General features: G+C 37.0%; 2 protein-coding genes across 3 annotated transcripts; one reads left to right on the top strand and one right to left on the bottom strand.

Annotated features, from left to right (window-relative positions):
* Nucleotides 1-134: 134 nt before the first annotated feature.
* LOC140802718 (uncharacterized) lies at nucleotides 135-3,792 on the bottom strand. Of its 2 annotated transcripts, XM_073158283.1 has the most exons (6): nucleotides 3,670-3,792; nucleotides 3,288-3,573; nucleotides 1,636-3,206; nucleotides 1,053-1,463; nucleotides 723-952; nucleotides 135-609 (listed from the first exon to the last, which is right to left on the bottom strand). In XM_073158283.1, the coding sequence occupies exons 2-6, from the start codon at nucleotides 3,458-3,460 to the stop codon at nucleotides 358-360; spliced, it is 2,637 nt and encodes an 878-aa protein (XP_073014384.1). In that variant the 5' UTR covers nucleotides 3,461-3,573; nucleotides 3,670-3,792; the 3' UTR covers nucleotides 135-357. The 2 variants fall into 2 exon arrangements, with proteins under 2 accessions (XP_073014384.1, XP_073014383.1); XM_073158282.1 differs by having other exon boundaries at nucleotides 3,288-3,773.
* Nucleotides 3,793-7,392: 3,600 nt separating this feature from the next.
* LOC140780888 (uncharacterized) lies at nucleotides 7,393-10,555 on the top strand. The gene is made up of 4 exons (XM_073126633.1): nucleotides 7,393-7,700; nucleotides 8,034-8,349; nucleotides 9,105-9,264; nucleotides 9,781-10,555. Exons 1-4 carry the CDS (start codon nucleotides 7,536-7,538, stop codon nucleotides 10,250-10,252), a joined length of 1,113 nt encoding a protein of 370 aa, XP_072982734.1. The 5' UTR covers nucleotides 7,393-7,535; the 3' UTR covers nucleotides 10,253-10,555.
* Nucleotides 10,556-15,555: the final 5,000 nt, after the last annotated feature.

Raw genomic sequence — 15,555 nt, 5'->3', positions numbered from 1 at the left:
GATCTACTTAACAAGATTAAGTACAAACTACATTGTTTTATATCATCTTAAGTGAATTCAGTGATATTAACATACAACCAACCTAACGGGAGGCAATAACGTATCTACATTTATTAGCTCATCAATCATGCATAGGTGGTTAATTACAGTTGTACTTCCATATCGAATTTTATTTCGAAGTTCATGAACTACAAGTATATGAGACCGCTATAGAATCTGTCGGCTAACATAATGGAAATGATACTCTCCATTGTGAACCACCGAGGGCCTTGGATATTATAGGAAGAACTGCAGTAAAATTTCCTAGTTGTAGATATACATGGTGACTAGTATACTCATTATAGGTGGAAATTGATTTCAGCAAGGGAATAACAAAAATGAAGGCTCCCTGTGGATCTTTCTCTCTGCAAAGGTGATCTTGCTCATTTTTTTGTGACACCAGAGCAGCTGTTCGCTAGTAATTCGCGGCATCTTGAGTACCCTGGACACCAACTTCAGGTCTACTTGAGAGAAGAAGAGGTCTTGATTTGATCTATCTTCTTTAGGCTTTTTGAACTTCTTCACTAAGCAGTTACCAGTCCGCAGAATGTCCTTCAATTTCTTCTCTTTCTGCAGCATTTGAAAATTGAATCGACATTCACCTGATCAGCTTTCTCTAAAGATGCTGATGCTAATTTAAATTTTTTTTTTTAAAAAAAAAGTTAGGAGACCAATATGCTCACCTTCTGCAAGATAGATTGGATGTGCATCATGAACTGGTAATCTGACGGTTCTTGGAGTTCGACTTGAGCAGCTAACAAACCCTTGAGAAGCCCGGGAGTTTCATCTTTGTCTGCCTTAACAAACTCCCAGAAGACGTTTATCGACTCCTCCATGGCGTCTTCCAGATCTTCACTCGTGATAGCAATACTACCTTTGCGTTGTTCCTCCATTTTGTCCTTCAAGCAATCCTCTGTAATATAGATAATTAAGCAATTTGTAGGTCAGAAGTTGATGTGCCTCATTAAAGGGATATACTATTCGCAAGTCGATGAATTCAGCATCTGATCTACCTTTTATGACAGGTACTTGCAGAAGGTTGCGAAGAACGCAACGATTTTTGACATAGTTTGGTAGCCTGGGGCCTTGAAAGGACTCATTCTCAATGAACCTTTGCACTATCACTTGAAACTGTTGGAATTCTCCAGCCACTTGGTTATACTGATAGCTCCTGTAAGGGTCGGATTCCGGCATCTCTTGAGCTTTTTCATACTGCCATCGGAGAAATTCCCATGAAAGGCATATTTGCCCGACGTACACCATCTCTAAGTCGCATCTCAGCTCCCTGATGAACTTCTCTGACGGATCATCTGTGGGCCTACGGCGACGAGGCCAAAATTTTTGTGATAGAATGGATGTCACAGTTGGAAGGAGAGGCTTTTGCGAACTCATGGATTGGAGAGGATCCTTCACTTGGAGAAAGCCTGTCATCAATTGAATAAGATTGTACTAGTTATTCTGAATGTCCTGGAATCAGCTAAAATTAATTGCACGCATTACAAGATTGTCTCTTTGGCTGTTTGAAAGAAAATTAATAAATAAATAAGCAATGTCAAGGAGGGAAACTATGAAAAGAGAATGAGAGTTAAGACATACCCATTGCATACATCTTTTGATAATTCAGTATATCAAGCTTCCTCATCCTCTCTCTGTAGCTCTTGTAGAACTTGTGCAACTCATCCATTGGATCTTCGCGCAAGAACTTGTCCTCAATCTTCCATGGCTTCAAATCTTCGATCGTCTTTGGGCTCTCTGATTCTTCCATGATTGTAGGGAGACCGATCGCTCTCGCTTTCTTCAGCTCCATCTTTAGCTGTTCTATCAGCTCCTGGTGCTCCCACAGTGACTCCAGTCCATCGTCAACCTCGTCGTCGTCCAAATCCTTCCACCCTTTTTCTTTTGGCTTCTTGATGTCATTCTCTATTGTTTTCGTTCCGTCATCTGAATCTTTTACCGATAGACTTGCATTTTCTTGTGCCGATCCATTGGTTGATTTCAGGAGGCCATCAGTACTGGTGACAAGATTGACCTCCTGAACCACTTGGGTATTTTCTGTGTTGTTCTTTCCACCTAAATCCTCATCCTCATTGGTAATGGTGTCCTTCTTAATATTATTCAACTCATCATCGTCGCTGGAATCAGTAAGTTCTGTCTGCAGAGACCTTGTACCTGTCATGTTTGTTTCTTGTAATTCTTCAACTTCCTTTGGTTCATCCCCTGAATCCAATATCAGCTCTTCAGAAACATTTTCAGACGTATCGTTGTTCGACGACAAAACCTCATCATAGTAATTGCCTGCAGAGCTGATCTTGTTGTTGATATACATAAGCTGATTCCTAGAATCAGCTGATTCTGTATCAGAACTGTAAAATGATTGCAGCCGGGCTTCTTCCAACTGTCGGATATCTTCTGTTAGCTCTATTTTATATCTTGTCAGATTCAATGAAGCCTCTGTAGTATCTGATTCAAGCTCATATCTAACGAAATCCCTGTCTGACAAGAAACAATCACTGTCTGAATCCACGACGAGGTCCTTCACGGAGTAACCATCGCTGAAACTAGACTCAGAATCTGAAATGTCGGCGCCTGAGAATTCCTCCGACAAGAACCTCATTCGTCCTATTACTTCTCTCTCCTCAGATAAGGCGTTGGATACCTTGAATTTATCTGGCATCAATTCTTTGGACTCATCAAGCTCATGTACTGACTTGAAAGTGTAACCATCTGGGCTTTGCTGAACATCTTCAGCATCAGATTCCTCACTGGCTAGCTGCTGAGTATCTTTTACAGACAAAAAGGCGGTATCCAACTTGTTTACTTCTTGCTTGATGTAAGATTCCTGAACACAAACTGTCATGGCTTCTGGCTCTTCGATAAATCCACTGAAATCCTTTTCAGACAAAAACCGGTACTTATGAATACTTGCCGCCGCCGCCGCTGCCGGCGGCGGTGGTTCATCCTTTTCGACAACTAACTGTTCGCAACTCTCCCTCGGATGTTCAGGGATCTGATACTCAAACTTAAAGCTGAAAGTGTGCGTCTCATCCTCATCCTTGGCAATAAGATCATAATTCCTCATCTGCAACTCATCTGCCGCTGCTGCTGCTGCCGCCGCCGCCGCCGCCGCCTGGTCTACAGCTTCCTGAACGCCATTTGCAGTCTTGATTCTACGACAAAAAGGAGATAGATAACAAACCATAAATTCAGAATTAAACTATACAATTTGCTTTCAGAGATCTTTTGATTACCTGAAGAGATATCTGGCTAAGAAACTGATACAAATCATCACAGAAGTGGTAATCCAAAACCATGAGGAACTCAGTAAAAAAACCATCTTTGCCAAAAGAATTCCACCCAGTGGCTTCTTAGATGTAGAACCCAAAAGGGTGATGTCACTTGAAGCCGCTCCTCCAACATCCATAGCTGCAGCACAACCACCCTGAATTCACTCTGAAGCAATCATGGAACAAATCAAAACTAGATTCTCCCTCGATATTTCGGGTTGGAATTCTGCAGCTTAAATCGACTCTCCACCTATACAACATCACGAAAGTAGAGAATGATTCAAACTGAAGGATTGTGATGAATCTTGGTCATGAAACATGTCGACGAGGGAGGTGGAAGTCCCACCAGATTGACGAGATAGGATGGTTTTTAAGAAATCGAAGGTGTTGAAGACAAATTGGAAACCCACTTGGCGATTAGTGACTTGTATTGGATTGCTTAAAAATCTCTTGGGCTGTTATAAATTTCTTAACTAATTAGGCGAAATTTCCGTTTAACCGGTGGTGTGTTCTTTTCTGCCAAGTGTTTTAGAGGATAGTGGATTTATATGGAAAGATGACTAGGCCAATAGCTTCCCAATAATTTCACAGTAGAGATAAATGGTGGCTTGATGACTCCATTAATGCAACTTTTTGGGAAGTTAATACAAGCCTCTATAACATTTCTACGTTACGTTTTTATTTGCAAGTTGAAATTATTATTAGACCACCTACTTGCATAAACAAACTCAAGTTGTCGTAGTAATCCAAGAGCAATAATAATCGATTACTTGTTAATAAACTTGTATTTATTGGATTAATTTGTCCCAATTTGCGTGTTTCGTGCTGGTATCTTCGGCTCAAAAATGGACGGCCGGCCTTGGTTGCAACTTAGGGTCATTTTTGCAATGGTCCACCGTGAGAACGACGTATAAATAATACCACGCGGTGATAAAAAGACAAGTCGTACATCCAGAAACACAATAATTCTTGCAAAAATGGAGGTCGGTCTTAGGATCAAAAGTCTCATCCTGTCATGTCTTTTGATGCAAACTAGCATGCAATTCCAGATCCGATGATGCAAGAAAAGTAATGTGTATGTTTCGAACTAAATGGCTGCATTTGAGAAAATTTTAGAAGTTTGGAATGCGTCGCAAGAAATGGAAAAATATCCTTCCTGACAATGAAAGATAGATTCTCTTTTGCACTCTTCACGTAATTAATTTAGTCATGAGGTTGTGCACTTATTAATCCATGTTTAATATTCATACACCTAATTCCCATAGGTCAACAAAAGCGACTTCCTCTCTCTGCACTTTTTACGCAAATTTTAACTTAAGTGCTCAACCATTAACGGAGACTTATACTTATAGTTATTCAATCCGCAACAAAGATATGAGAACTTATGCCGAAATAAATATACTGAGAGTAGTAATTTACTTACTTCAACATTTCAAAAAGTAAACACAATGGGTAGTTAGGAAGTCTCAAACTAACTACCGTATATGAAATTAGATGACTTTGATCTTAAGTATCTAAGTAAGAAATCAGATTGAGAAAACCGTGTGGAAATTCGTTTCTCCACATCTTTATTTTGTTTCCAATACGACATTAAGGTCTAGAAGAACATACCATCAAGCACTTATCTTGTCCTTAATTAAACCGAACAACACGGAAACTTGCCTTCAAAATTCCAGACCTAGTAGTAGTGCCTTCAAAAATTTTGCTCCACTTTGAATAAAGTTAAGCTTCAAATGCTAGAGTCCAATAAACTATGGCCCCCTTTATAGGACCACTATTTTAGCTTTGCTTGGCTTAGGTTAGGTTAAAGAAATTGGACCAGTATAAAAAAAAAAAAATCTCACCCAATTTATTTCTCTTTTTTTTTTTTTTTTTTTTTTTTTTTTTTGAGGCTGTGACCGGCAAAATCCGAATAAATATTTAATGCAAAATGGAATGTAGCATAGAAGGGACAAATTGAGCGCGTAGAGAAGGTTATTTTTGTTCTTATTATGGGTGTTTTTTTTTAAAATTTTATGACTCCAAAAGGCAAATAGATATATATAGTTTGGTGGAATAGTAAGGATGAGCTCATTTATTATTCTCTAACCAAATTTAGATTTATCTTTTCCATATTTTTATTTGTATCATTTGACCGCTTGTAGTTGTAGGTCTAACATATATTTGCAACTATCTACCAACATTATTTTTAATATAAAAAACTAGAATGCTTTATTTTTCTAAGATAAAAAGTTGGAAAATGAGGGGTTTTGTAAAAATCATTGAGTTGATTTGCATTTTGAACGTTTCAAACTTATTTTAAAAAAAAAATATGAACTACAAAACGTCAAATTTTGACGTTAGCTTTGGAACGAGGAAAAAAGAACTAGGTCTATTAAAAAAAAAATAGTTATATCTTTCAATTAACTACTCTACCTTACGCGTATAGATTAGATGTGACGACAAGACCGAAGCTATTAATAATTTCAAGTTTGGTTCATCAAATTTGATAAGTAGTTTGGTATCATGGGATTCTAATTTTAGAGTGACCAACTTAAAGTTGGGCTTCTCCTCACAACGTGAAGCCCATGGTCACGTTGGTGAACGGTTAGTTGTGATGGATCATGGATTGTTTGGTGGGGAAATTTTATTTTCCTCCTATTTGTCGTTCGTTTATGTTCCCCTTTTTTTCTTTTTAATCCATGGACTAATAAATGCTCCAAACAATTGATTACAAGTTGGCAACTATAAAAACAATCCTCCTATTTAATCAAATGCAACATCACAACAAACCGACAAAACAATGAGTCTTAGAATACAGAGCTCTATATAGTTCTGGTTGAAACGCATGCTCACACAGACATGCGAAACCAAGCAAAGAAACAGAAAGCTAAGATAACGAAATCAATCGAGTGGGGAGGAAGAGATGGAAGAGGGTGTGGGTGAATCCTACGCATACATCCACATACATACATACATATAAATGGATAAAATAAAACAGAGGGAGGAGAAGAGTCAGTCCATGCCAATGCAGGAGTCCTTAACGGCAAGGTGAGGGAGCTAGAGCTTATGGCGAAGCCAAGGCAGGCGAGAATAAGAGTAGCTAGCCTCGAAGGCAATTGGCGTAGGCAACAATGACAATGGCGTTTGGAGCCAGGGAGGGAAGGAGGATGGATAGCAAGCAAAGTCACACTCGACGTAAAGGCCAGAAATTTGAATAGTAGCAGGGGAGACTATGCAGAGGACGATGATGAGGTGAGAAGATCCTAGAATGAGAAAATGACGATAATGAGAAAAGGAGGTTATGGAGAAGGTAGTGGTGAGGTGAGAAATCGACAACGATGGAGAGCAAGACTTAGAGAACTGTGAGGTGGACGATGACAAAAGTTTTACATAAAATAGTGAAGGCCTACCTAAGAACGAAGACGCCCAGCTACTTCGGCCAGATTTAAATTACAAGACTCATATGTAATTGGGCCAGACTTGGACTTGATTACAACTCCAATGATCCAATCTGACATATTATAATATTTAATATATCTATTTTGTAATATTTAAAACTATAATTCAAATATAATCTTGTATTAGTCTCATAGCTATGTAACTTAGCACTTGACATGGATGTGAGTAGAGAGGGTCGAGCCTAATCAATTGAGCATAGGTGCGTCGAGTTTGGGTTTAACTACTAATTACCTAAATTTGGGGGCTAAAAACAGAGTAATTATTTCAAGCTTGAGCCTATCAGAATTAATATATCTATATCTAAGTCAACCCAAAACTAAGAATCGAACAAAAGAGATTATAAAGATTTGTATATTACATAATTAAATCAGTAAGAATTATAATTTTTGAGCTCCTTCCTCCACAAGTAGAATAAACTTCTGATCTATATAATTGGTTATAAGTTAGTCATATTATTGCCACAAATAATGGATAACAGAGATTAGTATATTTGATTCAATATGATAATTTGATTACAAATATTGATATAATTATAATATTATGAATAGATATGTGGAAAAAAAAAAAAAAACCTCTACATTTTTTCTTTTTCTGGACATTAAATACCGAACTTTTGTGGCTTCTAGTCAACGAGAAAAGTAAACGTGAAGGAAGAGAGAAAAATGGAAGTGAAGCCGAATCAAATATCTTTCTACTTCTTCTTCTAGTGCCCGCTGCTTTCTTCTCCTCCTCTCCTCTAACCCGAGACCTAACCCACGATTTCCTCCTTCCATGGCGCATTGCTCTTCAATGTTCCTCTCTCTCGCCCCCGCGAGCTTATCTCGCGTCGCCCTGCTCTCCCGCGCTCGATCGCCTTTTCGGATCCGATGCATCTCTTCTTCTCTCGGTCCTTCCAATGCCTCCGCCGTCGTAGAGAAGCCTTCTGCTTCCTCAAAGGTAAAAATTTTCTTGGCCTCTACTATGTTCTGCTTGTAGAATTACTTAAAGGGTCAGGTGACTCTTGGATCTAATTTTGCATCACGAAATTATTGGAACATTTTGAATTGGATTGGTCATGTGGTTGCGAGAGTGCGCAAAAAGATGAATTATATGAAAAGTACTAATCTTGACATTTTTCAAGCTTTGCTCAATGAAAAGCTTTAATCTTTATGAGTTTCTTACTTCTGTTTCTTCATTTATATATAACCAAGCAGCAATTTTGTTTCACTAGAATGTTCCTTAACCATAGTTACATGCACTTTTTGATTTGCATTTACATGCCTCTTTTAGAATGGTAAGTGGCAATGGACATTTGAAGGGAATTCAGTCAATGTTTATTATGAGGAACATGAGAAGGACACTGCCGAGAATGTGAAAAACATTCTCATGATACCCACAATTTCTGATGTTAGCACCGTGGATGAATGGAGGACTGTTGCTAAGGATATTGTGGCACGAGAAGGAGACGTCCGTTGCCGTGCTACAATTGTTGATTGGCCTGGTTTGGGTTATTCAGACAGGCCGACACTGAACTATAATTCTGATGTCATGGAGAATTTCTTGGTTCAATTTATTAGTGCACCAGATAGTCCATTGGCATATTCAGGTAACAGATTTCTTTGTTCTTTGTCCTATGCAGTCATAGTTATATTATTCAGGATCACCCAAATCAAAGACTTGTAAGTTTATACCCAAGTGTTATTCTTACAGTCATCCAAGATAACAATATGTGGTATGATGTTTTGCATGCTTCCCTACCCCCTTACAGTTACTACAACTTTCCATGTGTCTTGTTTTCACTATTTAAGCCATTAATCCCTATATTCCTGCCAATCATCCATATATGATAAGTCAAAATGATTGAAATTCTGGACAGATAACCTCAATTTGCACGTACCACTAGGCAATAAAATTTTACTGTCCATCTCCAAAGTATTTGTGACATATTCCTGTTCGATTATGGTTTCTATTTCTCATCAACCCAACTAGCAAAGTCATATGGTGCTAAAAAAATCGAGGTCCTTGATCAACATTAATTATTATTATGCCTGGTTCAGACTCTTAATACTAGAAGGATAAGGGGGGAATAGCTGCTTCTTACTGTAGATAATTTGCTGACATATTCCCATCCTCGACAATGATTCCTTCACGAGCTTATCAGAAACTTCATGGATGCTTGGCTATGATACCTCCATCTCTGTACCTTTATGTGTATGCAAAAGTGTTGGTCTAGAAATATGTGTTTATAAAATTACTACAAAATTTTCTTGGTCTTTATTGATTGTCAAAATTATCTACTGCGAGCTTTTATTTTTCCCTCTTGAAAATTATTTATTATTACTATTTTCTGCAATTGAATAGGTGGCGAGTTGATAATTTTTGGAGGAGGTCATGCAGCTACTATAGCACTTCGTGCAGCTGGAAAGGGTCTTGTCAAGCCATCAGTTGTGGCAGCTGTTGCACCTACTTGGGCTGGTCCCCTTCCTATTGTCTTTGGACGAAGTTCTGACATGGAGTCAAGGTACTCACTTACAATTGCTGGTAGTTTATATTGGCATGAATGTTCATCTTTGTTGGTTGAAGGAAATAGTAATGGAACAGGTTTTTCAACTATTTAACAGATAACTCTTTTTTATTGATAGAACATAGCCTCTAGTACTCTGGTAGTACTTGGAAAATGTTTGAAAGCCAAACATAGTAAAAATTGAAGTTAGTCCAGCTAAATATGATATTGTTTTGACAAAAACTGAGACCAAGTTCCTAGACTTGGTGGGAGGAATTACTGGTTTTAGCAAAGTGGGAATCCTTCAAATATTCAGCTGCTTTTAGAACCAAAGATCAAAGAAACACTTCTTACTAAAGGCTATAGATCTATATGAAATATAAAATTGCTAAGATTCTATAACTTGATTTCCGAGAGCTATCACTTCTTGATTATTGATTAAGGTTCCTTCGACTGAAAGGAGATAGCTTTATTCTGTTTATACCCATTGAGGATTTCTCAGTATCGGAAATCTTCATTTCCAATTGTCAATAGGTATGGTCTTCTGAGAGGCACTCTAAGGGCACCGGCTGTTGGTTGGATGATGTACAATGTGCTCGTGAGCAATGAAAAGGCGATCCAATCACAGTACAAGTCCCATGTTTATGCAAATCCTGACAATGTGACTCCAAGCATTGTTGAGAGCAGATATGAATTGACAAAAAGAAAAGGCGCTCGATATGTGCCTGCTGCATTCCTGACAGGCCTTCTTGACCCTGTTAAATCTCGGGAAGAGTTTCTCAAACTATTTGCTGAATTAGATGGAGAGATTCCAGTTCTGGTAGTGTCAACTGCAAGCTCTCCTAAGAGGTCCAAGGCTGAGATGGATGCTCTTAAAGGTGCCAAAGGTGTCAGCAAATTTGTAGAGGTTCCAGGAGCTCTTTTGCCACAAGAAGAGTATCCCTTAGCAGTGGCAGACGAACTTTACAGTTTCTTGCAAGAAATCTTTTCAGCCAAGGGTGAATGAATGCTGTCAATTCTGACAATTTATAATTGATATAAATTTTGTTCTTGGTTTTGAATAAATCAAAGTTACCAGTTGGAAGTCGTCAAGCAAACATTGCCTACGTATTCTATTCTTCTTCCAGGAGCCGTCATTCACTGCCCCTTTTTGGCAATTTTCAAGCTCCCCTTGTCAAATAAATTTAAAATGTAGCAAACAGGACCTTGTAAATTCAATCAAGGGCTTCATGTAAGCACCAACATGGTAATTTGTAAAAAAATTTACTTGTGAGGTGAAAGTGATGCTTGAATGCCATAAGGCCCATAACATTTCTCCTGCCATTGCCTCTGATTGCTCCTATTATTCTGCTTAAGTTCTAGTGGGCTTATTCTGTTTGCCAAGCTGTTGTAGGTCAGGGAAAGTAGGTTGAAATCTCACATAACAATATTTGTCTATTTCACAAATTAATATAAATTCTTGAAGGCGCATTATAAACACTGCATGATTTACTCAGGGATTCATTAGCTTTGGACTTTGGAAGAGATTCCACCTCACTTCATTGTGATCAGAAAAAGAACTCATTAAATAATATATGATTGAAACATACTATCCCACAATAGACGGGATAAGATACAGAGTCTGCTGCATTAGTTTCCTTTTTCCTCGGGCTTGATTATATTTAACCAATGACTTCTAGTTTGAAACCAATCTAGTCTTCCTTCTTCTTCTTCTTCTTCTTCTTCTTTTTCCTTTTCTCCTTGTTACGTTCTTGTTGAATAACATATGTAAGTGGTCCTGGAAAGGGAGAACAAAATAGTGATTGAGAGTAGACATCTGACAATATACACTTCAAATTAAAAGCCATCAAGTTACAAACCTTATGAACTGTCAAGCAGCAAATGTCCATCAAACAATATAGACAGCTTGTATTTTACCAATTTAGTTGATTGATTGGTTATCTTCAGACCCAGCTGCATCCACATGTAAAGCAAGATATGAATGGGAATTAAATGCTCGTTAACTTATCTATCATACGCCAAGTTTCAAACCAGGACGTAACCAACTTGAGTCATTCTTAGGTCAATTGAAATTTAATTGGTGTCCCACAATGAATGCTCAAGAGAAGACACTCCAAAGAAATATAAGATGCAGTGCTCTTGTTATTGAGAGTCCATGAGATGATCAGAATGGAGTTAGAAGGCTGGCAGCGGCTTATGCCATTGTCGGCATGGCATGTGTCAACAGACATAGTGTTCAAATAAGTAGGTCCTATTGACTCACTTCCACTAGTCCATAAGTTCATAACACATCATCAGATCTTTCATGACATGGATGTTTTAATTTCACTGTAGTCATCGGAAGCATGCCCTATGCTTTGGGTGGCACATCTATGTGAGCACCTAAAAATTATGGTTTCAGGTTATCATGCATAATTTTATCCTCAGATACTTGAGAATCTTTACTTACTAGTATTTTAAATTATTTAATTTTCTTTTATTAAACTGGTTGCATTCGCTCGTAAAAACTAACATGATGAAAGAATAGAAAGAAATTCACCTAATATACTCATAAACTATGAGATCTGTAGTCCAGTTCAAAGGATCAACAAACAAAAGTTTGAGACTCGAGAATCCAACAATAGAGCTCCAACAAACACTCTCAAAAATACCGCTTTAAAAAGGATGTGAGTGTCGAAATGGGCATTATACAAAAACGTTTACACCGATAGAGAAACACCGCCCCACCACGGGGCATCAACTCAATAAATAATATTTTTCCATCATAATAATAATCATCCAAAGCAAAAGCTTGACATGGGATTAGGCGATAGGTTAAGGACTGCAGTATTTCAAAGTATTAACAGCATGCATTTAATGCTTGTAGACAAACAAAGATCAAAAGATGAATATTTTCCGGGGATATGTATTTATATGCCATTGCAACAATAGGCGTGAATGACGCAGACTTTAGGTTTACTAATAAAATAAACTTAGATCTATAGTGTCTAATATCAAATACCTATGCTAAGCAATGTACATATTTGCACCGTAAACGTCAAACTTATACATATAATATATAATGGGTTATAATGGGAGTTCTGATTATATTATTCGAGAGCAACGCCGTGCGTGATTTACCCAGCTCATTAGTACTAATATATTAACAGGGGGGCCCAAAAAAGATGAGGTCTCCAGCTCAGTTCCAGTGGTGCCACATGGCCTGATCTGGTTGGCACCTGGCTTCGAGTTTATGATTGGTCCCCTAACTGGGCCCCACGTTGGTCGTGCAGCTATTGCAGCCGCAAAACCATTGGGCGTGCCCGTACGTTCGATTCCTTTGAACTATCTTGTGGATTGGTCGCACCAAATCGATTGCAAGAGTAGTTCTGAATCGGATTACCTGCAAAAATTTAGCTGCTAAGTTTGAATAGAATCCCTTGCACTAAGAACTCGGCTATACATTTATCATTGTCTAATAACTCAATTAACTTAATTTTATAAGTTAATTAACATATTATTTGAGTAGAAGATTCTTAATCTGCCTATAATAAAGATTATGAGTTTAAATTTTACTAATGGTTTACGGTATTATAGCTATTTTATGGAGCTTATGATTATTCTAAAATCTTGTTATCTACCGTATTATTATGAAAAAAAGAAACTAATCATAATACAAGTGCTGATGAACAGTAATAAGTAATTAATGTTGGCCTTGTCTTTTTCCGGCCAATAAATTTTGGCTACTAAATTGGGGCAGAAGTCAATCAACTTTATATTGAAGCAACCAAAATTTTGTATCTCATTTATTTCTTTGCTTTTCTTCTATTTATTGCCGACAAATTGTTGATTGCAAATAGCTATTTCCTTCTTTATTTTAATTGTGTATCACATTATTGATCTCATTGAGTAATATATATATATATATACACACTGTTATCTCTATAAGCTTGTATCCAACTTCAATAATTTTATTTTATTTTTCCATTTTGAGAGTTATAGCTAAATGAGTTGCTTAATTCCCCAGCTATATTTGCTGCACAAAATTCATACCATAATAATAACAACTACGAATTTTAGGAGTCTTTCATTTGATTCAATTAGTAAATATTAATGATTGATGATGTGGTTTTATGTTAATTAAATCTTCTATAGTTATATTAACATACAGATTGTGACTTGAATATGCTTAAGGATCACATACACTGCTTTGCTTCTGTTGGTAAGGTTGATATTATTGGTATATATATATTGCATTCTATCTCATCGTATCACATTATGTTCTACTACGATATTTGAGAATCGCCGTCAATACCTCGTCGTAGATCCGGGATAATCCTTTGTAAATAGCCAATTAAGAATTCTCAAATGATGTACAAGCAGTGCATCAAAGATGCAGTCATCGATTCTCCCGATAGGCCACAATTACCGCGAGCAAACATATTAATGACGAAGAATGCATTTTTGCTATGCTACTATACTAAACTAATAATACTTGTATTTGCTCTGCTATTTTGCCCAAGCTTGGCTGAGGAAGAGTTACGAGGAGTAAAACACAAATATTCTGATTCCTACCTCTCACGATGTTCTGAAGCCGGCTCACGTACCGCTTTAATGGGCGAACAACCCAACCCTTGGAACATACTACAGCCCCAGGTGGCGAAGAGCCGACATCGAGGTGCCAAACCTTCCTGTCGATGTGAACTCTTGGGGAAGATTAGCTTGTCATCCCTAGAGTAACTTTTATCCGTTGAGCGACGGCACTTCCACTCGGCACCGTCGGATCACTAAGGTGCGACAATCCAATTCTATTCAAAAGAAATATTAAAGTGTTCACTATAATTTTAGATCTAATAACAATTATTAGTTTTGTTTTCCAATTTAGTGGAATTTAATCACATACGTACCAATACTACTGTAAACTTTGGCATCATCAACAAAGTGTCCAATGATCTTGATTCTTGAACAGTTCCTATCTTGATTATTCAAGCTCTCTCGCTAATTCTTGCTCTTTTCTTTTTCCTACGGATAGAAAAATTAGTTATGATATTATGTTAAACTCATCAAATAATTCTAAAAACTTAAAATATTGAAAAACAGCAATTTTATATCTTATACTCTAACATTTTTAACATGTGTTAATCCTTTAGGTCTTGTATGGTTTAAGAGTAAACCCCGAATTCGATTACTTAGTTTTATTTCTTGGTCTTAATTTTTTAAAGACTAAACTAGATTAGATATGAAAAATAATAAAAAATATATATTTAATTACTAAACTAATTTAAAATTTTCTGAACTAATTCAAAAGGAGTTTCTAAACTCAAAACAAACAAGACCTTAATTCACCATCAAAGTATGAATTCCCAAGCCGTAAAAGCCAATCTAATATAAAAGGAGGTCCTACTGCTGTCAAATTTTTCTATGACCTCACATTGCAATGTTTACATCATAATCATCACAATTTACTCAATTATTGCCGAACATACGTGGTTACCAAGATCAAATAAATTACCAAAGTTCACTATCAATCTTGTTAGATATCATTAATTTTGATGGTACGAAGGAAAAAAAAGTTTATAGCTCCTGCATGTATGTTTGAAGTTTGACACCAATGCATGCTTTATTTGTTGCTCATTTCCTTTCCAATCTAGTGGGTAAAGTTATCTACTATCTTGTCTATCTTAAAAGGGCAAAACTTAATCTACAAGGTGATCAATTCAACCTTTGGTCATTTCTTATGTCTCCATGCAATGACTACTCTTACTAAAAGAACACAAAAAAGGAATAACATCTGCAAGTTTAATGTTAGCCCTTCAACGACTATAGAATTACATATAAGAGGAATCGATCTTTGCTGCGTACTGGTTGATTGTTACACTCTTTAAAGATTTCCTTTTCGTAATTTGATTGCAAGTGTACAGTGATCCATTATTTATACATGCAAGTCAAGCATGGTGGTGATGGCTATCTTATCCGTAGTCCACAGGAGTAAATCCTCTTGTCTCTCCATATATGAGAAATGAGTCAACAAGGGATTTATTATTGGGTTCACCCTTCCAAAATTCTTTAAAAGGCTTTCATACGACCCCAGAGAAACTAATTCCTTAGTTGGCACGTTGGTGAAAACTATAATAATTTCTTTGTTTACTAATTTATTTAGGGCCATAATTAAATCATATAAGGAGAAATATGCTCCCCATGTCTTCCCCAAACGGTACCTTGAAAATTTATAATAATTTTAGATACTTTAGATATGAAAATTGACTGTAATAGTGGAGTCAACGCCAAATCGGTTTTTGTATATATTTTTTCCTGCCAAAATGAGTTGAT

Source organism: Typha latifolia, chromosome 1 (genome assembly GCF_019914945.1).
Source record: "Typha latifolia isolate L0001 chromosome 1, TyphaL0001v2, whole genome shotgun sequence".
Taxonomy (NCBI): Eukaryota; Viridiplantae; Streptophyta; class Magnoliopsida; order Poales; family Typhaceae; genus Typha; species Typha latifolia.
The sequence above is the reverse complement of the archived record's forward strand: the minus strand, read 5'-3'. Positions and strand labels throughout refer to the sequence as shown.

Coding starts and splice junctions, on each gene's coding strand:
- LOC140802718 (XM_073158283.1), bottom strand. CDS start 3,460: ATGGATGTTGGAGGAGCGGCTTCAAGTGACATCACCCTTTTGGGTTCT. Junction 1,464..1,635: donor TCAAAAGATGTATGCAATGG/GTATGTCTTAAC, acceptor AATTGATGACAG/GCTTTCTCCAAGTGAAGGAT. Junction 610..722: donor TCCAATCTATCTTGCAGAAG/GTGAGCATATTG, acceptor CAAATGCTGCAG/AAAGAGAAGAAATTGAAGGA.
- LOC140780888 (XM_073126633.1), top strand. CDS start 7,536: ATGGCGCATTGCTCTTCAATGTTCCTCTCTCTCGCCCCCGCGAGCTTA. Junction 8,350..9,104: donor TAGTCCATTGGCATATTCAG/GTAACAGATTTC, acceptor GCAATTGAATAG/GTGGCGAGTTGATAATTTTT. Junction 9,265..9,780: donor AGTTCTGACATGGAGTCAAG/GTACTCACTTAC, acceptor AATTGTCAATAG/GTATGGTCTTCTGAGAGGCA.